This window comes from Brassica rapa, chromosome A01, assembly GCF_000309985.2.
Source record: "Brassica rapa cultivar Chiifu-401-42 chromosome A01, CAAS_Brap_v3.01, whole genome shotgun sequence".
NCBI lineage: Eukaryota > Viridiplantae > Streptophyta > Magnoliopsida > Brassicales > Brassicaceae > Brassica > Brassica rapa.
Window position 1 is genome coordinate 12,145,214 of NC_024795.2, and position 27,418 is coordinate 12,172,631.

At 36.0% G+C, this 27,418-nt stretch overlaps 2 protein-coding genes across 2 annotated transcripts; one reads left to right on the forward strand and one right to left on the reverse strand.

Moving 5' to 3' along the window:
* The first annotated feature begins 564 nt into the window (after nt 1–564).
* On the forward strand, nt 565–3,954 carry LOC103872155. Its single transcript, XM_033275443.1, has 5 exons — nt 565–1,458; nt 1,564–1,949; nt 2,045–2,521; nt 3,097–3,199; nt 3,280–3,954. Exons 1-5 carry the CDS (start codon nt 565–567, stop codon nt 3,952–3,954), a joined length of 2,535 nt encoding a protein of 844 aa, XP_033131334.1.
* Nucleotides 3,955–23,796: 19,842 nt separating this feature from the next.
* On the reverse strand, nt 23,797–26,579 carry LOC103871800 (EPIDERMAL PATTERNING FACTOR-like protein 4). The gene is made up of 2 exons (XM_009150109.2): nt 24,419–26,579; nt 23,797–24,169 (listed from the first exon to the last, which is right to left on the reverse strand). The coding sequence occupies exons 1-2, from the start codon at nt 24,513–24,515 to the stop codon at nt 23,943–23,945; spliced, it is 324 nt and encodes a 107-aa protein (XP_009148357.1). The 5' UTR covers nt 24,516–26,579; the 3' UTR covers nt 23,797–23,942.
* Between the last annotated feature and the right edge of the window lie 839 nt (nt 26,580–27,418).

Below are 27,418 nucleotides of genomic sequence, written 5' to 3' on the forward strand. Positions count from 1 at the left end.
GCCCTTTATTTTATTTTTTTTAGTTGTGATTAATTATAATTTGAAAATCCACATCAGAAGTAATGATACCACGTCACTTAACACGAAGGAAAATCCACATCAGAAGTAATGATAGCCTAACTGTTTTTGAAATCGTGTTCACTACAACTCTTCTCGGCAAAGCGGCTTCTCTGAAATAATCTCCGTAATCTTCTTCTCTAGTCTCCGTTTCTCTGAAATCGTGCGTCCGTAAGCTTCTTCTTCAGATTGGTTGTCTCCTCAAATCTCCGTAATCGTATTCTCTGGTATATTTCGAGGCTTTGCTCTGAGTTTTTTGAGTATTTGAGTGAGTATAATTAATGCTACGAGTTAGATATATGTTTTGTCTGAGTTTGAGTTAGTATTCGTTACGGCTGATTTAGGATCCTTAACGACTGATTTATAGAAGGTAATTGTGACTGATTTAGTATTCTTTGAGACTGATTTATTTATGTAATGATGGCTGAGTTATGTTTTGTGGCTTGTTTATTTTATGTATTTCTTCTGATTTATCTTTGATATGTTATATATGTCTTTTTTGATCAGATGGATGTTTCCGAAGATCTAGCAAGGGATTACCCTCCAAGATTTTACCCTGAAGGGGCTTCTATTTTTGAAAACAAAAGCATTAATACGAATAGCCATTTTTCTGAGATCCCTCGACTTAGACAAGCAATTGGAATAGATGTGTGGGATAATCTGAAGACGTATCCTGTTGGATTGATTGCTAAACTGGCTGAGAGAAAATTGGTGTGGTCTGGTAAGACCGTACATTATCTACTTTGTAGACAGCTGCGAGTCTATAAGAAGGAGATTTGGTCTCTCGTTGTTGATCAACCTCTCAAGTTTAGCTTAATAGAATTTGGTGAGATCACGGGTTTAAATACAAATCCACTGCCAGAAGAAAGTTTTGAACCTGATCCAGAGAATTACAAAGCGTTGTGGGAGTTGTTGAAAGTGCCGCTTGGGTACGGACCCAAGTTTGATGAACTTATAGAAGCTTTAACGGACAAGTTTGATGAACTTATAAAAGCTTTAACGGAGTGTCCATTCTGGAGTGCTGATCAGCGGAAATGGTATGGGCTGTTGTTTCTTCAAGCCATTGGACTTTATGGCTTGCATCATAATTGTAGAATACCCTTTGAAAGTGCAAAAAGAGTATTCGATGATGACGCCCTAATGACTTATCCTTGGGGTCGGACTGCCTATGAATTTCTTGTTGATTCTATCAAGTTGTTGCATCCACAAGGAGGGTCGTACACCCTTAGCGGCTTCAAGGACGTGTTGTTGGTTTGGGTGTATGAATCTGTCACAGTGTTCGGAGAGCTTTATGGCAGAAAAGTGAATCCAGACGAAATTCCGCTTTTGCGATGGGGTGGAAGTCGTACTCGTGCAAGTCTTGCTACTACAATAGCTAAAGAGATGAATGATCATGGAACGGTAAGGTTTAAATCAGACATATGAATCCTGTAATGTCTTAGTTATTGGATTATTTTATGGTTGAGTTGTTAATTTTAATGACTGATTTATGTTTTTGTGTTGTAGGTGCGTGTGAGGAAAATGGTGATGAAGGAGGGTCTAGAAGAGCTGTTACCTCAGTGGAAGGATGAAGCAGATGACCCACAACTTGATAACCTAATTAAAGATATACATGCAGATAGGTTTGTTAGAGATTTTTATGTGCAATCAAATGAGAAGAACAAAAAAACGAAGGCTGGAGTTTTGTCAGAGGCTGAGCCACCCTCAAAGAAGCAGAAGAAAGGTAAGAAACAGAAGGAGGTGAAAATCAATGAGGGTGAAACTGCTGTTGTAGAGGAGAAGGAGAATGCAAAGGAGAAGGGTCGTAGCGAAGCTGTTCTGCTGAACATAGTTGCTCATCTCGAGAAGTTGGACCGAAAATTTGACTCGAGATTAACAGAATACGACACCAAGTTTGGATCTTTTTCCCAAGCCTTTTGGATACCATTGGAGATACAGTGAAAACTACAGTTGAAGAGCGTCTAAGAGTTTTGGGGGTGTCCAATAGTAGTCAACCTGAAGGTCAACACGTGATGGTCTCAGAAGACAACCAACAGCCGGAGTCCAATAGTGGTCAACCTGATGGTCAAAACGTGATGGTCTCTGAAGACAACCGACAGCCGGACTCCAATAGTGGTCAACCTGCATCTAAGACCCCTATTGATAAACAGTCCGAAGACAGCCAACCGCAAAAGACCCCTGATAAAGGCCAATCTGAGAAGAATCTGGCAGATGATATTGCTAAAGCTGATGCGAAAGGTATGGAAGCAAAGCTGAATTCGAAGGTTGTCAGGGATAAAGCTGCTGGGGTGAAAAAGAACTTGGATTCGGCATTTGGTAATGCCGATGCAACAAATGCTGATTTGGTCTCTGATTCTCCTGGTAAGGAACCACCATTCGGACGCGGTTGCAGAGGCTTAGGGAAAAGAAATAACTTAGCGGCTGATTTGGAGAGGAATGAAGCTGAGTTAAAGAAGAAGCAGAAGCAAGAAGAAGCTGAGTTGAAGAGGAAGAAGAAGCAAAAAGAGGCTGAGTTAAAGAAGAAGCAGAAGAAAGAAGAGGCTGAGTTAAAGAAGAAAAAGAAGCAAGAAGAGGCTGATTTAAAGAAGAAGAAGAAGCAAGAAGAGGCTGACTCAAAGAAGAATATTCCTGTTTCAAAAATGACTCACAGTGGTACAATAAGAATATTCATTCCGACTAAGCAAATTAAGAACACCAAGTATTCAGACGAACTGTGGCCGGAATCTGATGTGGAGGAAGATGAAAGGAAAAGGTGTATCGGCTGAAAGCTGTTTAATTATCTCCAGATGGGTCTCAAATGAGTGCGGAATTTGGTCTTTCTGTACCATTTCCCCACATCGGAGACAATGTAACGACGTGCATGAGAAAAAGTTTTGAACCTTCACCTGCAATATATGATCCTCTAGGACATGTTGATCCGGTTAAAAGGGATAATCTTTTGCAACACCTAAAGCCACACGAATAAGGACATTTGCACCATTTCGTTGATTTTAGCTAATAAAAAGGTTTTGCAGAGACTGAGTTGTGTTAAATTATCAGGAAAATTCCACATGGAGAAGCTCACGAGGATATTGAGTTCTACAGAATCCTCATCACTCCAAGACCTTGGCCCATCAAAGAATATGGATGGCTGGTTCAAAATGTAAGTATGCATCTGAGTTATATTTACTTTACGGCTAAGTTATAAGTATGGTACAGCTGAGTTATATATTATCTGTGCAGCATATTGCTTCGTATATTAGAGTCCTCATTCAAAGGTCCAAACAAGATCCCAGTCCATTCTGGTCCAAGCGCGTTGCCTTTATAGACTCTTGGTTCCTTGAATCATGGGTTCACGATTATAAGGAGTTCAAAGTCAAACCGGAAATGGTCAAATTCAAAGAAAGTGGTTACAAAGGGTTAGCAAACGGTTTGATCCCCACAGACATTCAGACAAAGTTGCGGTGGTTTACAGATGTAGATCACTTGTACGGAGTGATTAATACTGGCGGCAATCATTGGGTGGCTTTTCACGCGGATCTGCATAAAGAGAAGGTTGATTGCTATGATTCAATCGTTGGAGAGCAAACACTCGAAAGTGATCTGAGAATGCTAAATTTCTTTGGGCCGTTTACTCGTATGATCCCTGCGATTCTGAATGCCCTTATTCCTGATGATATCCGAGTCCTTACCAAGAAAGAGTTTGTATTCAGACGAAGAACAAAACGTATTGTTCCACAAAACAACCTGAGAGGCGACTGTGGAGTGTATTCATTGAAGTTCGTCGAGTGTCTAGCGCTTGGTGTAGCTTTTGATGGGATATCGGATGAAAATATTCAAGGTCTGAGAATGAAGATGACAGCAGATATCTTCAATGAAGGAAGTTGTAGTTTGGTAGGGTCGTTTGGCGATGAATGAAGATGAGTTTTGTATGACTTATGGCTAGATATTTTGTACTTGACTTAAAGTTATGATTTGTTTACCGTAACTCAGCCACCTTGTTTAAATTACGCAGCCGTTACGTTAGATATAACTCAGCCAAACCTCAAACCATACCCTAAAATAGGAAAATATTTAATAAGGTTGAGACCTTTATACTATCGAGACAATAAAATTTTCGTTAATGGAGTTTCTTGTTAGGTTGGTTTAATTCAGTCCTATGTAAACGATAACCTGACCGAAACCGTAAATCAGTCTTTTGATAAATCAATATGTTTTAATTAAATTAACTCAGCCGTGAAAAAAAATAATTCAGTCTTCAAAATAGCATTTACCTAGCCTAAGAAACAATTAACTCAGCCTAAGAAACAATTAACTCAGCCTCCAAATAGATTTTACGTTGCCTTAGGAACCATTAACTCAGTCTTCAAATATATTTAACTTAGCCAACGAAACAATTAACTCAGCCTTTAAATAGCATTTAATCAAATATCAGAAAATAACATACGTAGTGGAATAACAAATAACATAAAAAGATAAGTTCTGATACATTACATCTTCACCATTTTCTTGTGTCCCTATAAAGGCTAACCGGTTCAAATTCACGTAAGAATAAGCCGATCTCTTTGAGCCACAAACAGGGGGGACACATGTTGTCATCCTTAGTGACATCAATGTGCCACAAGGAGGGACAGTCTCGCTCCACAGGATTTTCGCATTGGCAACTGTAGAACTTTGGAAGAATATGTGATATGAACATGGCCATTCTTTCTTTGAACTCGGGTGTGTGCCACAAACCCCAAGCCCATTTGACAGATCGCACTAGTTTTCCGATCCTGCTAAGTGATTCTATTAGAATACGAGATAAATACTTCCCTTCACCCCAAAAGATTGCTCGAGTCATTGCGTGTGTATACACATCACGCTCATAACCTGCATCTGCTGCACCTTTCATGAGAGAAAGCCCCTCTTCTTTAAGGTCGAAGGAGTAGAAAAACTGTACACCCTTTATATAAAGTGTGCTTGGATTTCCCTCAGCGTAGCAAGCTTTCAACAACTCAGAAGGCATATTGAGTCCCCAAGGAACGGATAAGACATCGAGGAAATGGTAAACCCCACGCCTCTCTGCTAACGCCTTCATCGACCTCGGCGATGCTTTGAGGCCAAAGAGATCTTGGATGGAGTTACGGGCCGCACGTTCAACCACTACCGCCTGAATTTCTTCAGGCAATTCAAGAAGAGGGAAAAATTTCATCTACACTAACTCAGCCTATAATTGATTTAGAGAGATAGAGAAAATGTGTAATAATTGACTGTTGAGAGTCCGATTGTTCTCAGTACCTTATTTATAATTCAGCCAACTCAAGCCGAAACATGATTCGCGACGGTTAGGATTTCACGTGAATTTTAATAAATCAAAATTAATATTAGGCGTGAAATAAAATTAACTCAGCTGTACAAAGAATTAATTCAGCATTCAAATAGCATTTACCTAGCCTAAGAAACAATTAACTCAGTCTTTTAAACAATTAACTCAGCCTTAAAATCTAAAAAATATTTTAAAATAAACAAGATAATTCTTATATATTGTGTGGTTATCCGAACTAATAATTCAAAATTAATATTAGTCGCTTCAATCAATTATGCCGCCCTTTATTAGGCGTGTGAAAATAAGTCAAGGTTCAAACAAATATCGAGACCTTCATACTATCGAGACAATAAAATTTTCGTTAATGGAGTTTCTTGTTAGGTTGGTTTAATTCAGTCATATGTAAACGATAACCTGACCGAAACCGTAAGTCAGTCTTTTGATAAGTCAGTATGTTTTAATAAAATCATTTGATGACCGGAAAATTATAACAAACAATAATAAGAATTATCTAAAATCTAAAAAATTGAAGAGATGCTTTCCAAATGACTCCAATAGATCATTTTTTATCTATAATACAAAGCGCACAATGCCACAAATCCAAACCCTCATTAAGTGATCAAGTGGCAATGGAAGGATCGAAAAGATCGATGAAACGTCCTATGGAGGATGTCTATGGAGCGGATGCTGTTGAAGGTTATAACAAAGGGAAAATGGAAACGACGGAACATTACAGGGTGCTTCTCCGCTTGGCCAAGGAACAAAGGCAATCTGAATCTGAATGGAACGACGCTTCCAGCAAAGTAAATTCTATTGCTGCGCGCATGGAATTACTTGATGCCATTATCAAGGCCGAAGGAAAATTTGACCTCGTGGTTGAGTTGGAGAAACTTACCGCTCAGCATTGTGAAGCCGAAGCAGAGTTGGGAGATGTGAAGGTCATCAACCCTGACTGGTGTAAGCTTCATGAAAAATGGATGCTGGATGATTAATCTCATGTCATCAACTTCTCTTTTATTTTTATGTTTTTAAGACCGGATTTTATGTACTATGTACCACACATCATGTTTTATGTTCTACCTATTCATATAACTCAGTCGTGACATAAATTAACACAAATCAGTTTTTATGCATCAATAACTCAGCAAGACTGTTCATTTATACAGACCAGTGTAAATCGAGACCATTATTATGCGCGTGATCAAATTCAGTTGCCATGAGTTTTTCGATGTTTTCCTCGGCTCTAATTGGCCAGTAAGATATAATTCAGCCAACTCAGTCGAAACATGATTCGCGACGGTTGGGATTTCACGTGAATTCTAATAAATTAAAATTAATATTAGGCGTGTGAAAATAAGTCAAGGTTCTAACAAATATCGAGACCTTTATACTATCGAGACAATAAAATTTTCTTTAATGGAGTTTCTTGTTAGGTTGGTTTAATTCAGTCCTATGTTTTACGTTGTAAAAACAAATAATTCAGTCTTCAAAATAGCATTTACCTAGCCTAAGAAACAATTAACTCAGCCTTGGAAACAATTAACTCAGTCTCGAAATAGATTTTACGTTGCCTTAGGAACCATTAACTCAGTCTTCAAATTTATTTAACTTAGCCAACGAAACAATTAACTCAGCCTATAAATAGCATTTAATCAAATATTAGAAAACAACAACATAACCATAGAATATTAGTCTCGACATACAACATACTGGAATAGCAAATAACATAAAAAGATAAGTTTCGATACATTACATCTTCACCACTTCCTTGTGTCCCTTAACAGGCTTATCGGTTCAAAATCACGTAAGAACAAGCCGAGCTTTTTGATCCAGAAACAGCGGTTACACATGTTATCATCCTTAGTGACATCAATGTGCCACAAGCAGTGACATTGTCGCTGCACAAGATTTGCACATTGGCATCTGTAGAACGATGACATAAAAAAGCAAATGAACAGGACCTTATGGTCGCGTAGTCACCATGCCACAAACTCCAACCCCATTTAACAGAGCGCACTAATTTACCGATCCTGTCAACAGATTCAAATGGAATACCATCAAAATACTTCCCTTCACCCTCCTAGATTGCTCGAGTCATTGCGTGTGTATACACAGCACGCTCATATCCAGCATCTGCTGCACGCTTCATGAGAGAAAGCCCTTCTTCGTGAAGGTCCAAGGAGTAGAAAAACTGTACACCTTTTATATAAAGCGTGCTTGGATTTTCCTCATCGTAGCAAGCTTTCAACAACTCAGAAGGCATATTGAGTCCCCAGGGAACGGATAAAACATCGAGGAAATGGTAAACCCCACGCCGCTCTGCTAACGCCTTCATCGACCTCGACGATGCTTTGAGGCCATAGAGATCTTGGATGGAGTTACGGGCCGCACGTTCAACCACTATCGCCTGAATTTCTACAGGCAATTCAAGAAGAGGGAAAAATTCCATATACTCTCTCGGGGGTGAAATTGATTTAGATAGACAGATAAAATGTGTAAAAATATAGAGTTTAAAGTCTTATTTATTGGCTGTGTGAAACTCAGTCGTCTGACGACCTTTCTTTTTTTTGGGCGGGAATTTTTAAAGAATAAACATGAAAATCAACAAATCAGCCGTAATACAAAAACATTAAAACCATAAACTAAGCCGTAATACAAAAACATGAAAATCCCTACAACACTTGCTTACATCGGACAAGTTTTCGCATTATGATATAAGAAAAATAGGTTGAAATCTGCTTTACAAGTTGCACTATCAACTTCTAAAGCAGATTTCATCTTATTTCATACTACTAATTCAAAATAACTCAGCCGTTGAAAAGGTAACTCAGCCTTAGTAAACAAAAACTCAGCCCATGTTAACACTAACCCAGCCGTTATGCATATCAGAGTCGTTGAGATGCTTTCCAAAGGACATGAAAATAACAGCCCGACCATAAGCATTAACTATTAAAATCAACAACCCACACGTAATAAAAACATGAAAATCAACAAATCAGCCGTAAAACAAAAACATTAAAACCATAAACTAAGCCGTAATACAAAAATATGAAAATCCCTACAACAACCCAGACGTAATAAAAACATGAAAATCAACAAATCAGCCGTAATACAAAAACATTTAAACCATAAACTAAGCTGTAATACAAAAACATGAAAATTCCTACAACACTTGCTTACATCGGACAAGTTTTCGCATTATGACCACTCTGTCGACATCGAGAACATGTGTGCTCTTTCCTAGGATGTTTGTTTGATAGTGCAACTTCTAAAGCAGATTTTATCCTATTTTTCTTCGGTTTGCCTGGTGGTTGACGTACAGTCGGGGGCAAGCAGTGTTGGTTAGCCACGAGTTCTGGAACAGGTTGCGCTGAATCAACCGGCATGACCGATTCAGCGTATGCGCTAACCAAATAATTGCTGGTATAGTAAGGACTACACAGGGATATACGAGAAACATTCTTGTACTCCGCCGCTGCGATTGCGTGTACACATGGTAATTTCTCGAGTTCGAAACGGCGACATGTGGACTTTCGCTCTACCAAATTAACAACATGCAAAGATTCGCCGGAAGATCCATATTTAACTTCAGTGTGATGATCATCAATCCTCTGTACCGCCAAATCTCTGGCGGCAGTTACACGACCGTATTAAAAAATATATAATTAATGTGAAACGACTGACTTAGTACATCTTAAGGGCTGACTTAAGAGCTGTAAAGACTGACTTATGAATTTAAAGGCTGACTAATTTTTTTAAAGGCTTACTTACATGTAGTAGTTTCTCCACACTACGAGTAAGCGTGGTTCGCTGCGATCTGGCATCCTCTCTTCGTTCAGCAAACCATCTGGTCATCATAACCCATATCGATTCTAATATCCGAACAATGTTAAGACCTCTAGCATTCGACAATGCTCTGTTCATTGATTCCGCTCTGTTCGTAGTCATCAAATTGTACCTCTCGCCCGGGAAATGAACACGCGTCCACAGTCGGACATCAGCCCTTTGGAGGTAGCCGTGGAGTGCTGGATTAATCGCTTCAATCTCCTCGAAAATCTGAGTAAAGTGAGACATCCTAAAACATCTCGCCGCTTTCTTCACCAGACGAAATGCATATTTTCCTTTGTACCGTCCCAGTATATTTTTATATAGATGGTACGTGCAAATTTCACGAGATGCAAGCGGATACACATTTGTAATTGCTTTCCCAATCGAGTTATGCCTATCCGAAATTATCGCAAGATCCTCGTCGGCAGGAATCAAAAGTTTTAGTTGCGTAAAAAACCAATGCCAGGAATCATCGTTTTCAGTGTCAACCACTGCGAAGGCTATTGGAAAAATCTGAAAGTTACCATCCTGAGCTAGTGCTGTGAGAAGCGTCCCTTTGTATCTACCATTAAGAAACGTACCGTCGACAACCACAACTTTGCGCATGAAAGGAAACCATTTACGCTCGCACCAAACGCAAGAAACACATACATGAATTTTCCATTCTCATCGATTTGAAGATGCACAACTATACTCGGATTTTCCCTTATTATCATGTATAAGTAAGAAGACAAGCGTTCAAACCCACTCTCAGGTGTTCCCTGAACGATTTCCCTTGCAAATTTCAGCGTCCGGTAAGATTTCCAATATTTCATCTGTTCACATGAAAAACGATACACATAACTCAGCCACATCATACAATTAAGTCAGTCACAACGTAAAACTAATTCAACACTATTTTAATATAACTCGGCTGCATTGTGTAAATATATCAGCCGCTACGAAACACATATTACTCAGCTGTTTCGTAAACATAACTCAGTTACACCAAAGTAATTATATTTACACCAATCTGCTTAGTGATAGCTATTCCAACACTCGTAGGGCAAACGGCCGGACCAACGTCGCCGAGAAAGTTCTTGTACAACTCTCCTAAAATATCTGGTGTTGCATTTTGACATCGATTAGAACGCTCAGTTGTAGAACATGTATGATTCGATTCGTAAATACAAACATAGAACGCCGGGGATTCCCCTTTGGTAGAAGCACGAACCCTCCAGATACATCAATCAACCCAACACTTAACAATGAATAATGTTCGGGTTGATATGTCTACATCATAATCAAATCGATCCTTCACTGTAACAAGTTTCAGTCCTCTCTCCGAATCGGCTTTACTCTCCTATCGTTGCCTTACCGCAAGATTTAACGACGACATCTCCAACCTTAGAAGAACCTCCTCACTCTCTTTAGACCCGCTCATTGAGAAGTTCTGATATATCTTCTTGGGAGGTATCGTTGGTGACTCTTCGTCTTCTAAAAGAGACTCACCGTATGAGCTGAAGTTATCATCTTCAGATGACGCACCGTCCGAGTCGTCGAACATATCAAATCGGCTATCAAATTCATCGTCTTCTTCGTTTTTTTTGCCTGTTTCATCTTCTCCGCCTACGTTCTGATTTTTTCCTTTCACAATACTAGATCAATCAATCTCATTGTCCTCTTCTTCCTTCTCCGAACTGCAACCATCGTAACTCCCACTGTAATTATCGTCTCTGGACTAAACTTCTGACGCTTCTACTTCTGACGCTTCTACTTCTGAGCTAAAACTGAAGTTTGTTTTAGTCTTCTCTCTTGCTCTGTCGTCCTTGTTCTCCGTAATCTCAACACAAAGACGTAGTTGTTCGATTTTCTTTAGGGCTACAAAACCTTGCAACTGCCGAGTATTGGACACGTACACTGGTGGAGTGTCGTGCGCCATTGTTTTCAATGATTTATTCGAGAACATGTAGCTTAGCTGAATATGATCACTCATTTCATTCAATCCGTAATCATCGAGAACAGACTTTGCGAAAGCTTCATGTGTAGAGTTCTCATCTAAATGGAGAAAACTACACCCTCTACTATCAGCGTTGAATACATATTTGTTTTTCTTAATCCAGTTACCGGAAACAATAATAACCAGATCCATAACCAACTGAGATAGATGAAGAAGATAAATAACGGGTATGAAAGGGGAGGAGAGGAATATGAACAGGCTGATTAAAACCTAGTTTTGAAGTTCTTTCGTTACTGATGACATGGCAAATCCGAATTGATGACATGGCAGCTGACATGGAAATTCGGTTTTTCAGCCACAAAAATAATATATAACTCAGACACCGTAAGTCACTCCACATGTAGTAAGTAAGTCTGCCGAAACGTGGATACTAGTTCAGTAATTAATCTTTTTTGATAACCCAGCTGTAAATATGATGAAATACAATAAGCCAACCATATCGTTTAACAATTCAGCCGTAAAACAATATTATTCTAGTAATTAATCTTTCGCTAATAACTCAACCACAATATAGCTGAGTTTCATGTTAAACCATCCAGTTTTGGCTGATTTAAGATAACCCAGCCGTCAAACATTCCATAACCCAGCCATTCGGTGTTTATTAACTCATCCGTGGGTATATAACTAAGTCGTGTCTTTACTACGACTCAACCAAATTTTTCAGAAATCAATCTATCGAGGATTAAGTCAGCCGTAACGTCAGTACGTAAGTCAGCCGTTGTCCAATAACTCAACTAGATTCATATAACTCGACCCTTACGCGTGGTTTACTTATTGTCTTAAATCAGCTTTTTTTACTAAGTCAACTATTTTATTATAAGTCAGCCGAAACTTATACATATACCAGCCGTAACGAAAGACGTATTCTTTTACGGCTGACCTAATGAAAACACGGAAGCGTATTCCTACGTGTCGCCGGATTTTTGCTTACGTGGCGTTAAAAAATAATGGCATTCTCGTAAATACGTTTTTTCTCATAACGTGGATAAAAGGCACGCTTGGCATTTAAAAAATGCCAGTAATAAAAAAAACGATTTGTATGGTTCTGGTCATAAGTCCTAAAATATATAATATCTCAGTCAACTTCCCTTATATATATATATAAATATTTTTTTTGAAAATGATTCTTTTACCATATCATCCTCAACTTCACTAAGTATTTACAGCATTGGTATTGTCATCAATAACTAACCACCATGAACAACCAATTTGAACATCTTAATGCATCAAAGTTTTAATTTTTACTCTTCATATCTCATTAATTATGCACATAAATCACATTTCTTTCACTCCCTCTTCAACTTCATCCAAAAAAATTTAGTATTTTGATTCCAAGCTTTATAAGATTCATAGAGACATTGAAGCTCATGATTTGTGGTCATTAACGACTTGGTAGCTTTTGTAATGAAGTTTTGGGTACTTGGAGAAGCAAAAGCAAGTAATCTCATATGCTCAAAGTATAAAATCATTTTTTTTTCTCAGATCTGTTAGCGAAGACTTTCAGAAGACTTTGCTAGATGTGTTCTCCATCAAGAAGACTTCTAACTTCTCTAGAAGTCTTCTAACTGTCTTTTATGAAGAAAAAAACGAAAAATCCCAGAGAAGACTTCAAGGACAAATATGTTAATTTTGCAACTGACCAAAGTTTGTCAAAAATTGACTTTTTATAGAAGACTTCTCGGGAAGTCTTCACGGAATTTTTTTTTATAGAAGTCTTCTTCAAGTTTTCCGGAAATCTGCTCACTGTCAAAAAAGTCTGCGTGGGTTACTTTTACAATTGAAAAAAAATAGTGAAACATTTAATATTAATGAGAAGACTTCTGGAACTTTATTTTAGGTTTTGGTCAAACTTTTGGTTACAAGAGAAGACTTCTATAAAAGTATTCCGACAGAAGACTTCTCCGGAAAAGTCAAATATAGGCAATTACAAAAATATTTCAAGTGGACCTCTTACAACACTGAGAAGACTTTCAGAAGACTTCTGAAGAAGTCTTCTCCGAGAAGACTTCCCAAGAAGTTTTCTATAAAAAGTAAAGTTTTTGATAAATTTTAGTCAATTGCAAAACTAACATGTTTATTCGAGAATACTTCTCTGGCATTTTCGAGAATTTTTCAAATCTAAAATTAAGCCAATATTTACAAAGGAAGACTTTTCAATATGTATTCTGTAGAGCAGACTTCTTAAGAAATAAGCACTAAACATGACGGACAAAATTCACGTTGAAATAAGCTCTTTTTCCATATTTTAAAATTATTGGTGCACAAAAAAAAAAATTAAAGAAAACATACTATTAGTCAAAGTTTGGATAGAGTGCCATGGCCCCACACGACTAATAGGACAGTGGTTAGAAGTTAGTAAATAGTAGTTACGTATCTCCATGTTTTCAAAGCTCATCATCAAAAACCCACAGTAATTTTGTAAATGTGTTTTAATTCTTTCATTTTATTGTCAGCTGCCCAAATGTGTTTCTGTTCTTTGAATCTGAAGTATATTATTCCCACGTTTCAATCATATTTTTACAATGAATTTCAAAAAATATGTTAAAAGTGTGTATAAGTTAAATTTTCTAAATTTTTATCAGTTAATAATAATAATGATAAAAAATAAAATAATTAAATATATTAAATTATTATTATGTTAAATTTATTAAAAATAGTTAAATCAAATAAAATGGTATATTTTTAATTAAAATTGAATATAGCTTCTTAACATATATGAAAGCCTAAAAAAATTATTGTGTGAGACATATAAAATATAGTTTAATCAGTTTTAATAAAAAATATTTTTTGTGGAGTTTTTTTTTTCTCTAAATATCTCTCGCGTTTTTCTCTAGACAACAAAAAACAATTCTTTTTCATTCCGCGACAGCCACCAGTGTCGTCGGAATCTAACACTCCTCTTTTCTTTTAGCTTGATCAGTTTCTTGCTCTCCTCTCTATAATATGTCAGAGCTCTGAAACCTCTCGACGAAATCGGAAACAGATCTAACAACATCGGATTTTATCTTTGGTTGTGGAGACATGACAAGGTTAGAGGGTCAATTTTAATCAATAGAGTCGGGTTTTAGGTACTAGCTTGCATGGATCTGAGAGGTTTCTCTCTTATCTAGGCTATCATGTTGGATTTCGGTGGTGCATAAGGTGTTTTAGGATTTCAGTTCCCTCAGATCTACAGTTTCGGGGATTCATCCTGAAGGGATCTCCCAACACCTTCGTATCTCTTCTTTTCGTTGCTCTGTGGGGACTTTCGGCGTCTCAACAGCTTCAGATGCGTCTCTAGTGAAGGCGATTGTCGTAACCAGTGGTGGGTTGCTGGATCTGGACGTTAGAGAAACCTCTACAAGTTCTTTGTTGAGGCACACATCCAATGAAGTCTGGTGGTCTCGTCTGGTTAGCACACCTCGACTTCGTATTCTGCAGCTTAGGGTCAAGCTTATCCTAATGCGCGGATCTGTTTCAATTTATTCAGTGAAATTAACTATGTCTCTCTTTTAGGTATTCGTATTTGGTGTTTTAGACTAATGCTACTTTCCAGGTACATCTCTTACAATCGGTACAAGACGAGCTCTTCTCTCCTCTAACGGAAAAGAGCTACGCGTTGACAAAAAAAGTATCTTGAGACGTGGCGGCTAGAATAAAGGTTTCCCTTTAATGATGTGGCTTTTTTTATGGTTCTTGTCGGTTGGTATTTTTTAGTTTAGATAAATTCGATTTAAATCCAGTTTAGAATTATGCTTCCTTCAAAAAATTGTAATTCATTATATATATATATATATATGAAACTCCTTTGTCAAAAAATCAGTTATAATAAAAGAGTCTTCCTAAAAATGAATACCTTTGTGTCATTCACGTAAAATCCACATTTTTGTTTAAGCACACAAAATCCACTTTACTAGTAATTTTTTAATGCCAAGCGGTAAACGGTTCATCGTATTGACAAAGTCGTGTTAACAAAACCGCTTATGCTTAATTAATGCAACGTACATCACCGAGACTTGCAATCGGAAGATAGAAATCAAAGCTTATTAAAGATGTGATAAAGTCTGGAAAATTTGAGAATTTAGAAGAACAAGAGAGAAAAAAACTAAGAAAGAGGTTTTTATAAAATTATTTGATGATATTTTACAATGGGGGTACACACATATTTATTGGGAGGATAAGACGCTCACATAAGCGCTTACATTAGCGATTACATCATCGCTTACATCATGCGTACATAAGCTCACATCGATTATATCATCGCTTACATCATTATTGATTACACTTATTGTACATAATTAAACACACTTATTTTACATAATTATTATTGCTGATAACTTACTTAGTGGCCTATCTCAAACTTAATGATGTGTTTGTCACAACATCTGCAGTGATCGTATGGACATATGTACTCTTCTTCTAGCTCTTCGTAAGGCTGCTGCGAATCGTCTTTGACTTCGATGTTGAACATTTTTCCAACTTCATCAATGTTCATTGAGTCATCCGAGAGCTGGGCGTCTTGAAGTACTTAGGTGGGCATTTTTGGGATTGAAGGTCGCGTTTTTCCTTCTTCGGGATATCTTGAACAACTGGTGGATTAACACGTTTATCCATATAGAAGTGAAGATTTCCGTCAAGACTCATTTGGTAATCAATTGGATAGTATATCCAATTGGGGATGAAAGTAATAGGGAAATGTTTGTTTGGCACTGTTGAGTCAGAATGCATGTGTTTGAAAGTCTTCATATGCCTTGTTGTCATTGAGGTTGAAATCTGGTCTAACTCTTCGTTGATAGTCGTTTTGGTGAATGAGAATAAGTAGCGCGTGGATTTTGCCGGTTTTGTTGTTGACTTGAAAGGGGCAGTGAAAGATGTATGTCGTATGAGGGTTAAAGAAAAGGTTGAGACCTCCTTAACTCTTTAACTTTTTGAACGATAAGCCCGTCGCTTTTGCTGATTTCCTCAATTTACCATCCCAAACAGATAATGGCGCAAACCATGTTACAAATGTTGAGAAGAATTCCGTACATCCTTGTTGAGGGTCGGTAAATTGGATGTTGATGTACTGGTATAACCAATGAATATCAAAAGTTAAAACGATGGTGTAGATTGAGCAGATGTACAAGAGAAAACAGAGAACTTCTACTGGCATATACGCGTTTTGATCATGTAGATATCAGCGAATAGGTAATCAGGGTGAATTTCCTTCGGTGAAATGAGATGATTACGGACTCCGTATTTTAACATGATGATGGATTGATAGAAGAAAATCTTGTCGCGGAGGTGTTCGTGTAGGGCTTCTCTGTTGATGAGCGTATGCGCGTCGTCCAGCATGTTGGAAGCAAAGTCATAGAAGCTTCTTGCGGAATAGCTTTCCATCATTTGTATTTCTTTCACTGGGTTTTTACTGGTATATCTAAGAGAGTGTTCTTCGATCCCTTTAAATAGACGGATTTAAAATCGTACTTGGAGAACCATTCATTCCATCATAATAATTACTGATGTGGGATCATTTTCTGCTTGAATAATAACATCTTTGGGAAAGATGACATGTCCATTTCGATGCAAAATCGATGTCCTAACATATGGAACTCGAACTTCTCTATAGCCTTATTGACCGCCAGTATTTCTTTGAACGTGGAGTGATAATGCATTTCAGAATTTTTAAAGCGTCCACTTTGGTATCCACAGATTTGACGTTTCCCATTTATTTATTCAAATAAAATGACTCCCCTATATTTGTCACTCGCGTCAGTCTATAAAATGCATGTTCGAGTGGAGGGAATATTTAAAGGTGTTAGCTTTTGCACCTCTATTTTTAGGTTTCTGACAGCTTCGGTTTGTCAATTTGTCCACTGCAGTGGATTCTTTGTCAACATTTTCTGTTGCGGTCTTGTCAGTTGTGAATGTTGCGGGATAAAGTCGCTAACATAATTGATTACACCAAGGAATTGCTGAACTTGTCATTTTGTGAGATTTCCGTCAGGAAAATCTAAGAGTATCGTAGCAAGATGGGCTTGTGGTGTAAAATTGTCATTTGTGATTTCATTTCGAAGGAAGTCGATGTTGGACTGGGCTATAACCATTTTTCGGGCCGGAAGCATAATTCCATATTGTATGACGATGCGTTGAAACCATTGAAGAAGCTGAACGTGTTCCTTCTCAGTTGATGAGAATAGAAGTATATCATCGATATATATCAAGGTTGTGTGGAGTACAGGCTTGAATATACAGACCATCTTTTGTTGGAATAATGAGGGTGCGGTCTTGAGACCAAAAGGCAAGACGTTCCATTGAAGATGTAAATTTGGGAGGCAAAATGAAGTTTCGTATCTTTTGTTTGAAAAATATTGTTGCTCCTTGAAAATATTGAAGAAGCGCGCTTTTGTTTGGTAGCGGAAATTTGATGTCTTGCAGATACTGATTCAATGGCTTATAGTTGATGACTAGTCTGAGTTTTCCTCTTGCTTGTTCGGCACGATTATTGACGTGTTGGTCGCATTCTTCATTTGCATGTTGTAGTAGTGGGGCGGTTTGAATATTTTCTTTGAATGGAAAGGAAACGAAGAACTCTGAATTTAACCACATCGAGTTACTACGTTTTTGGAGGAAATCTGTATGTGAGTCTGCACATGATGTCGCCGTCATTTCTTCTTTGATTTTTGTAAACTCTTCAGAGATCAATCCTTCAATTGTGAAAATTCGTGGAATTGTTGTGAAGCCGTAATAGGAATCTCATCCTAACATTAAATCATTTCCAGGTGCAGTAGAGCCGACTACTTCCGTAGTGATGTGGCACCCGGAGAAAAGTTCAATTTTGATTGGTTTTGGCTTGAGCTTTATCGTCAATGACCCCGAGTTTGCAATACGAAACTCCCGTTGATGAGGTAGCCACATGGACGGAGAAATAATTTTGGGATTTATAATCGTTGTATTGGCTCTTGTGTCTATGAATGCAATGGTGTGAACTGGGTCTTCTTGACAAGATGAGTCAAAGATTGTCACTTGTAAATGCAGAGATTGTATCTCGTATTATCGCAGCATTTTTTGTGATCTTGAAACAAGAATCATTATCTTCATCAGGAGATGACTTGGAAGAATTGTCATAATCCGAGTAACAACAAGTAGCGTCGTTGTTGTCACTGCTATAAGATAGAACCGACTCTAAGTTGTTGCCTTCGAGGTCAATATCTGGTGTGATTTCAGATATCGAGTTGATTATGTATTGCTTCTTCTTGGCGGATTTGTTAGGACAGTTTTTTTGTGAAATGTCCTTCCTTTCGGCATAGAAAACATTTTGTTGATTTCTTGAAGCTCTGTTTTTTTTGGAAGAATCTCCTGCACCTAAATTTGTCAGAGAGCTTAGAGAATTGATTTTTAAATTTTCGACGTCTCTCATGTGTATCGCACGAGCAAGATTTCTTGGATTTTGAACACTTGAATGATAGATCTGATCTTGCACATATTTTTGATAGCTGTTTGATCTTTCCATGATCTATCAATGTTCTGAAAATATATTGCTGGATTTGACCGATATAAACTTCTTCGATTGTTTGTCCTTGATCCATGATGTATAGCTTAGTCAGATGACTAAGATAGTCTACTGACCAAGATAGATTTCTTTTAGATTTGGTTTAATGTAAACCGAGTTGGAAAAAGTTTTGTGGTTTGATTTTATTTTTTAATTTCTTGTTTAGTTTTTTAAACCGGAGTGTATTTGTAAACCAATTTTAATTTATAAATAAAATTTATTTTATTCTAAATTGTAAAACAATTTTGGTTTAATTTTCAATTATTTTATTTTTATTTTTAATTATAATTAATTTTAGTTTATTGTAGAAAGATCTATCATAGTACGAAAGTAATGTTAAAGTAAATAATATCATCCAAATATTGCTATCATATCTGTACATTTCGTAGCGTTCAAAAAATACGATCATAAGGGGATACCTACGATGACATTGCATGTATGAATTCGCTATGAAATCCCTACTATAACATATTTTCGCACTAAGAATGTACATATTTCTTGTAGTGCAATGAATTCTCTATGAATTTCTCCAAGGAGCAATGGTATTGTCGTTTGATAGACTTGTTGATGTCTATATTCACCGAGTGAATTCCCCCATTCTTTAAGTACTCCAGATAGTCTTGTAGTGAATAGTTGGATCACCATTTGTAAAGGAGATGTAATGGCTTCAGAATTCATCCATGCATGAAATTCGTCGAGAAGGTCATTCCATTTTCGAACGGAATGTCATCGAATGTGAACACCATGATTTTTGAAGCAAATTGCTTAGTTGGAATCTCCTGTCTAGGAGGCACATAATTCATTTCTTCATCGCTGGAATAAATTTCGTTGATACTTGGCTCCTTTTTTGGTGTGTTTGATCCTTCTCCAGTTACAAACGTCTTGGTAGAGATTCCTCGTTTGATTCGGTCTCGTAGTAACTGGAACTTGTATTTGAGATGTGACTGGTTTTGCGATTTGTCGAGAAGATGAGGGTTGAAGATCATTTTGATTAGGTGTTTCTGAAGGCTTGCTGAGATTATTGAGCAGACTGGCCATAAAAATTTTGATTATCCTGATGTCTTGTCCTTTCTTCTTGTTATCTTCAACAGAATTGTGACTAGAGGACGAAGTAAGAGTTGGTTTCTTATTTGGGTTGACTTGAAATTCTAATTCTTTTTGACGCTGAGGCTTTGAACAAGTCTTCTTGGGATGATAGATGTTTGAGTTAAGCCATAGCGAGATGTAAAGACTTCGCCGGAGGATAAAAACCGGTAATGGAGATCTTGTATTTTGGGTATGATGGCCAAAGAGGAACCCAGAAAAGTAGGATCCTTGATACATTGGCATACCTGACGATGTTCTTCCAGGGTGATCAAAGTATGTATTAGCTTGTTGTTGATTATGAACCATACTTTCTAGGCATTTTTGGAGATCTTTCAACTGATTTTTAAGACTAGTCGTCTTTGCTTCTTTATTTCAGAATTGAGTCGTGTGTGCAATCATATGTTTTGCCATGGTCATCATTTCTTGATGGAGATTGCCAAGACGACCATGTATCTTTGTGATCGAATTTTGAAGACCGAGTAATCTGTTTTTGTATCCTTCCGTCAATTGATCAACTTTATGATTTATTGTTGATTAAAGTTGATTCTGAGGAAGCGAATTCTCCGTTTGCCAGTTGAGGACCTTTTCTGCTTGACTTAGCTGGGTCAGACCAGAAGAGTCGATAGCTTGAGAAAGAATCTTTGAGTTATGTGCGATGTTCTTTATGAAATTATCTTATGGAGAGAACTCATCATGATTTATCATCATAATCTTATGTCTTGGCTCTTCCTTCTTGTCAGACTATTGGACTATAAAGTTGTACTTTCCCTCACCGAGCGGACCAACATAAGTATCTCTTTCGAGATATCTTTTGTAGAGCGGGTCTTTCTTTTTTCGTATATGTGTGTGAATATCTTCATCAGAATTTATCATCATGATCTGATGTCTTGGCTCTTCCTTCTTGTCAGAGTATTGGACTATAAAGTCGTACTTTCCCTCACCGAACGGACCGACATAAGTATCTCCTTCGAGATATCTTTTGTAGAGCGGATCTTTCTTTTTTCTTCTACATGTGTAAATATCTTCATCAGATTCGTAGTTTGCTTCTTCACAAGCAATACATGAGCAAACATTAAAGTAACATTAGATTATTGTTTCATCTCTTTCAAAAGAACTTGGTTTGGGAATTTGTTCTTTTGCTGGACCGTAGTAGCTTCCTTCATCAATCTGTATCACAAATTGAATGAACAATTGCTTTTGAAATGGTGATGATCGTGGTTTTTCAAATCTTCTTTTGGCTATTCCATCATTTCGAGAATGAAAACTGACTTCAGATGATTGGATAAGCGACTGGGTAGCTTCATAAAGCTTTTTTACTTGCAAGGAGATCAAATTGAGTCATGTTGCTGTTTTCGTATTGAGTAACTTATCCCTCTAATTTTTCATGTATACAGATGCCTTACTTCGTTTTATGTACTCTTTTTTTGTAACAAAACGATGTACTTAGCTATTTTCTAAATTTTCTTATGAATTAAATGTGAAAGAGAAAGTCAATACATAAAAAATGCAAAAAGAAATACATCATCATGCAGACCGTAGCAGCGTATGAGAATCTCTGCAAAAATATCTCTTTTACTTTTTGTTCTTTTCAACACATAACTTTTTGGGAAAATTGTTTTTTTAGAGCAAAAAAATGGTAACTATGTCCCTTTATACTAATCTATACTACTTTATGTCCCATTAGACTAATTTTTTTCAAAATGGCAGTAATGCCCTTAAAATTATATTTTTTTATTCCTTTTTCGTTTTTTTATTTTTTTTAAAAAAAATCAATTTTTTTTTCAAAATATAAAAGTGAATATTCCCAAATATTTTGTTTCCATATTTTTAGAAACTGATTTCTTATCCGTAGAATACAACTAATATGTAGAAATCGGTTTCTACAGTTTTTTAGAATTATAGTAATGTTTAGATTTTGATTTCTACATGTTTTAGATTTATAGTAAATCTGTAGAAGTCGGTTTCTACGTGTTTTAGATTTATATTAATGTGTAGATTTTGATTTCTAAAGATTTTAGAACGATAGGTTAAGCGCGGAATGTGTATTCTAAATATTTTTAGAATACTCCTATTTACGTAGATCACGTATTCTAAACATCGTAGATTCAATGAAAAAAGTGGATTTCGTTTTCTACTTCGTAGAATGTCATTTCTACTTTATTTAGAACATAATATGAAATTTATAATTTTAACTTTTTTATAACTGAAAAAAATATCATTAAGTTCATATAGGTATTTTATCAAAAGTTACTATTTTTCTAAAAAAAATTTGTTTGTAAAACTATTTATTAAATTTATTTTCAAAAATATTAAAGGGTGTTATAGGAAAATATGACACAAAATATAGATTAGTCTAAAGGGACATAGTTACCATTTTTTTGCTCTAAAAAAACAGTTTTCCCTAACTTTTTTCACTACCCCAACAAACTTTAAAACCTCACAAAAAAACTTTCTTTCTGAAAGCAGTGTTTTCTACCGTCTTAAATTTCTCTAACGCAAATTATTTGAGGAGTCTTATAAGATATATAATATATATATATAAACTATATTCATTAACAAGAAAAACGAAACATTAATGTTCAAAAAAAAAAAAAGAAGACGAAACATATCTTTTATTTCGAATAGGCTAGTGTTTGATGTATATATACAAACACGCTTGGTGACCAAAACGCTACAAACTCTCTTTTCCTAATCTATGGAGTTCTATGCGTCAAAACCACCACCATATTATTGTTCAGAAAAACGCCACCATATCTATAAAGAAACCATAATTCTTTAACATTTACAATTATTGTTTGTAACTGTGTCAAAAAATAATTATTATTGTTTGTAATAACTACACTCTTTTAGACATCTACAACGCATTATTTTCCCTCCATCTCTGAAGTTAAATTTTCAAAATAATTTTATATCTAAGACCAGTCGGATACTTTTCCAAACACTAAAATCAAAAGTATAAATTTATCGGGACTTCTCATTAGGAAAATAAGAAAATAAGGATATTAATGCAGATATTGCAAACTTGTATGTAAGGAACAGAGTATGCAGTACGACACGAGTACATATGCGGCTTTGTAGTGAAATTAGGAAAAACTCCAAATCATAAATGCTTTTTTACTACTTTTTACAACGTTACTACACTATTTTATATATGCTTCATGGTTTTTCTATAGTAAATGGTCCTGCTGTAAATTTACACGTGCAAGTACGATATAAATTTACAAAATTATCATCAAAGAGCAATAATTAAATATATATGGCTGTCGAGGGACAAAACCTGTGGGTCCAAACAATCATGCATAACTATTAACCACACAAATAAAGTACTGGTTTTGTTTTGTTAAGAGAGATTTGTTCGAAAATAAGGGACAAATCACTTAATTTGCTGATAACGTAAAATGATGAAAACAACAAAACTTCATGCCAATTTTGTTTCTATGGTCTAAAAAAATTCAAATACTCGTATTTGCAACATTTTGTTTCGTATATACTACTGTAAAACAATAAAATTAATAAACTGACTGCCCTATAAAAAAGTGAAACAATGATTTAATTTACAAATTCTGCTAGTTCGAGTTAACTCATTCCAAAAAGATACTTCAATAGTTGACAAATGGTAATCCACATTTCAGGTGTTTGCTTTAAAATTCTGATTATGCTACATTTTACTAGTACAAACTTTATAATAAAATTTACGTTAAAAAAGAACTACATTTCTGCTACTTTAATATTGTAACATTTAAAAGTTTAGTTATTTAATTTAAAATGTTTGCTCTTTTTCTCTTTAGATTATTATGATATTTTACCATTCATAGTTGTCTAGAGCATTTGTCGTTTTATGTTACTGGTTTGTATATTATTTTCTTGATCAAACTGGTTTGTATATAACACTTTTATTTTCGTATAACAAAAATAGAAGATAGCAAAACAAAACACTCCCTAAAGTACACGCCTATAAGATTTCTTCTACGATGGACCAAGTGTCATTAGGTAAAAAGAGATGAGGACTTTCTTTCTTTCTCGGTAATATCACAGCGAAAGTTGCCTTCCTAGAGACTAACATTTTAATATTAAATTATTAACACAAAAGTTTGATTACACTAATTAATCAGCGAAACTGAAGTGAGAGAAATGAGAAAAACAAAACAAAAAGCACTAAAACACTCTTTAACAATCTACGGCATGAAAATCTTGTCGCCACACTTACACCGCCAAGCTTCAGGATAATACTCTAATGGAATGCTCATACCGGGTTGTATCGGTACATGAACAGGTTTACACGGCTGACATTTCCCACACTTCGATCTACACGTCGGTGGTGATGAACCAGGTCCGCCAAACCGCTTATTCCCCGTAAAATGACCGTGAAAATCCGACCCGGTTCTTTGACCAAGCCATCCACCTGGATTAACACTCGATTTAATTCGCTCTTTATTAAACATCAAAAATCAATTAAGGATTGAGCTTAAAAAGGTAACTAGCTTATTTAATTAATAAAACCAAATTTTACTGAGATTTGTATGAAAATACCTCAGAAAATCAAGAAATTTCATGTTCATGTCGCAAGAAAATAAGTCTTTCAATACTCTTTTTTAAAGCAAAAAAAAAAATCATTCTTTCAATACTTAGTATGAGATTATTGTGTTCTTACCCGCGGAAACTGTGGAGACGGCCAAGAAGAGGTGGAGGAGAGCAAATGTGGCGAGTGCAGCGAGAATAAAGCGTCGGCGGCGACGGAGAGCGCCCATTAGCAAGAACCGGCGAGAATGCGAACGTTAGCAGAGACAAGTGTGTGGCTATTTGTTGTTTTCGTTCCTTTTAACTGGAGAGAGTTTTTTGGGGTTTATGCTTGTGTGTTTGGGATTTGGGGTTATTCATTTGGTCTTAAGTTCAAAAAAACTTAGACAGAGAGAGTGTGAACAGTGTATTGAATAGACACATGAAGCTTTGGAATCCAGTTATTAAATACAAATTTCTATTGTCTTTCTTTTGTTTTCTTTCTATTTGACTGTATTTAGTTATTTACTCTTGTTTTAACTCTTCAGTAACACTTTAGTGAGATTACTATCCATTATATTAACCCATTGATTTTTGTTACTGTTAACTGCGGTGCGGTGCGGTGCGGTTGTTACCATTTAAAGTCTAAAACTTGACCTCTAAGCCCTCCCCCCACCCCAACTAAAAACATCAGTTTGAAATAGATGCTCAAATCATGTGTTAATTAAACCGGATAATTAAACATTTCTTGGTTTACCTATTAGCTAAAGTAAAAATATATAAAAAGCTAATGAGTTAGTTATAAAATAAAATTATATGGTATTGTAGAAAATTGTAAAACGTATAACTCATTTCCACGAGTTGAATCAGACTATAGTCACCATTGACCCCAATGGCTGTTCATCCTTTCAAGTTCATAAAAATTAGATTCTGAATAATGGTCTAACGGAAACATCCTATAAAATTGACTTTTTAGTATTGCTCAAAAAAAAAACTGACTTTTTAGTGATGAAACTTAAAACAAGGTATATATATAATTTTTATTTAGTTACACTACTGTGCTTGTATTCCTGTCAAAATCCAAAATCAAATTTTCTTGTCCAAAATTCAAAATCGTAAATTTTCCAAAACCACTAAAACTTTTATACCAAAATCACAAAGTCGACGTTTCTTGCTAGAAATGTTAAATTGAATTTTTCCAAAACCGAAAAATTAGGATTTCCATCCAAAAATTAAAAATCAAAATTTCTCCCAAAACGACAAATTATGTTTTCTTATAAAAACCGCAAAATTTCAAAATTTAATTTTCCGCCAAATTTATAAAATTAAATTTTTTCACTAAAACCGCAAAATCAGATTTTTTTCAGCAGAATGACAAATCAAGTTTTCGTCAAAATTGCAAAGACACATTTTTTCCAAAAAACGCAAAATTATTTTTCCCATTGAATCTACAGAATCAAAATTTCCACGGAATTAAGTTTTTCTGCCATAATCGTAAAATCAGATTTATTTATAATAATATTTTTGTTATAAATATATTTTTGAACATATTTATTCGAACATAATAATTATTTTATTGTGTCATATAAATTTTGCCCTTGTCTTTTTAACTAATAGCACTAAAATGTTATTATAAAATATTTAATGAACAATTTAGTATATAGATGTTGTATCTTGATACATCTATTAATTATAAAATAAATAACATTTAGACACGACAATCAAATGTTCTATTTTTTTCTTTTGCCATCTGTAATATAATTAGAGAAAACGAGGTCTAACATAGACCAAGCTCAAACACCGAAACTACAAAAGCCCAAACACCGAAAACAACCAAAGAAGCTTTAAACTAAAGCTCAACAACGAGCAACAATACCCACACAGATCTACGAAATCACCAGAAATTAAATGCCTACCATATCATCCATCACCGACATACAAGCATGCGACACATATATTAGCTCGAGAGGCAGAGTAGCGGATGAAGCACATATTCATAAATCGACAAGATCAGGATAAATCCGAGGGACAAAGCTGACGATAGATGCTGAAGAAGCCACCACCTCTCGGAAGCATAAGCCGGCGAAGCAGAAGCTGAAAGCCTCCCTTCCCAGAGACAAGTCGGACGATCACCACCGTAGATTAGGTGCCTCCAAAACCAAACAAACATCAGTATCTAGAACTCCGATCAAAGTTATTCAACACCAAGAACAAACACATGCAAACTAGTCGATAAAGAAACACAAACCAAACCGAAGGTGGTTAGAGGAGCCTCGCGTCGACCGGAAATGCGATTAGGTTTTTTTTTTCTTTCTAAACTTTGGAGAGATTCCTGGTGATTTGAGTTACGTGTGATTTATTTTTCAGATGTTTTATTTATATGCTGCATCAGAATACAAAAAACGAATATTACTTAAATAGTTGAGAATCTAAGAGCACCCCAATGGGTGTGCTGTTACGAGTGGGGGCTCAGGCTGTAGGCAAAAAAAAAATATTTTACGGAAATCACTGCTCAGATTTTCGTTCATTTTGGCAAACCTTTTCATGTTTCTTTTCCTTTGTAGGTTGCAGTCCTATTATTTTATTAGAATTTTTTGTGTGATGTTGGTATGTTATTAGCTTCAGATTTTTGATATATTTTGGAGTCACGCTTCACTATTTGTTTTGTCACATCATCTAGCATGCATGATCGCACCCGGATATACCGTATACGAGACATGCACAACAAATCCGAGATGGATATATAACTATTTAGAATCTAGCATAATTATATATATATATATAATTTATTTTTTTGAATCTAGCATAATTTTGACAAATAAAAAGGATCAAGTCTAATTTTCATTAGTAGTATACAAACGAGGATACCGTATGAGCTCAAGAGTAGTATTCATCCAACAATTTAACCATTGGATCACCGTGAATTTATTCATCCAACAAACAACTTCAGATCATCGGATGCACTGTTCACCATCATTGATCACCAGATTAGGAACAAGATTTCGAGCTTCAGAGGAGAAAACCAGAGACGATCATCGGAGATGATGCAACTATGGATCAGATAGGTGGGAGGAAGATGGGGTCACTTCTTCTCCTCCGATTCAAGACGAGGGCTGAGTTATTATTGGGCTTAAACTGCCAATGGGGCCACGCT

Coding starts and splice junctions, on each gene's coding strand:
- LOC103871800 (XM_009150109.2), bottom strand. CDS start 24,515: ATGGGCGCTCTCCGTCGCCGCCGACGCTTTATTCTCGCTGCACTCGCC. Junction 24,170..24,418: donor CGTCTCCACAGTTTCCGCGG/GTAAGAACACAA, acceptor GTGTTAATCCAG/GTGGATGGCTTGGTCAAAGA.
- LOC103872155 (XM_033275443.1), top strand. CDS start 565: ATGGATGTTTCCGAAGATCTAGCAAGGGATTACCCTCCAAGATTTTAC. Junction 1,950..2,044: donor TTAACAGAATACGACACCAA/GTTTGGATCTTT, acceptor GGTGTCCAATAG/TAGTCAACCTGAAGGTCAAC. Junction 2,522..3,096: donor GAGTTAAAGAAGAAGCAGAA/GCAAGAAGAAGC, acceptor TTAAATTATCAG/GAAAATTCCACATGGAGAAG.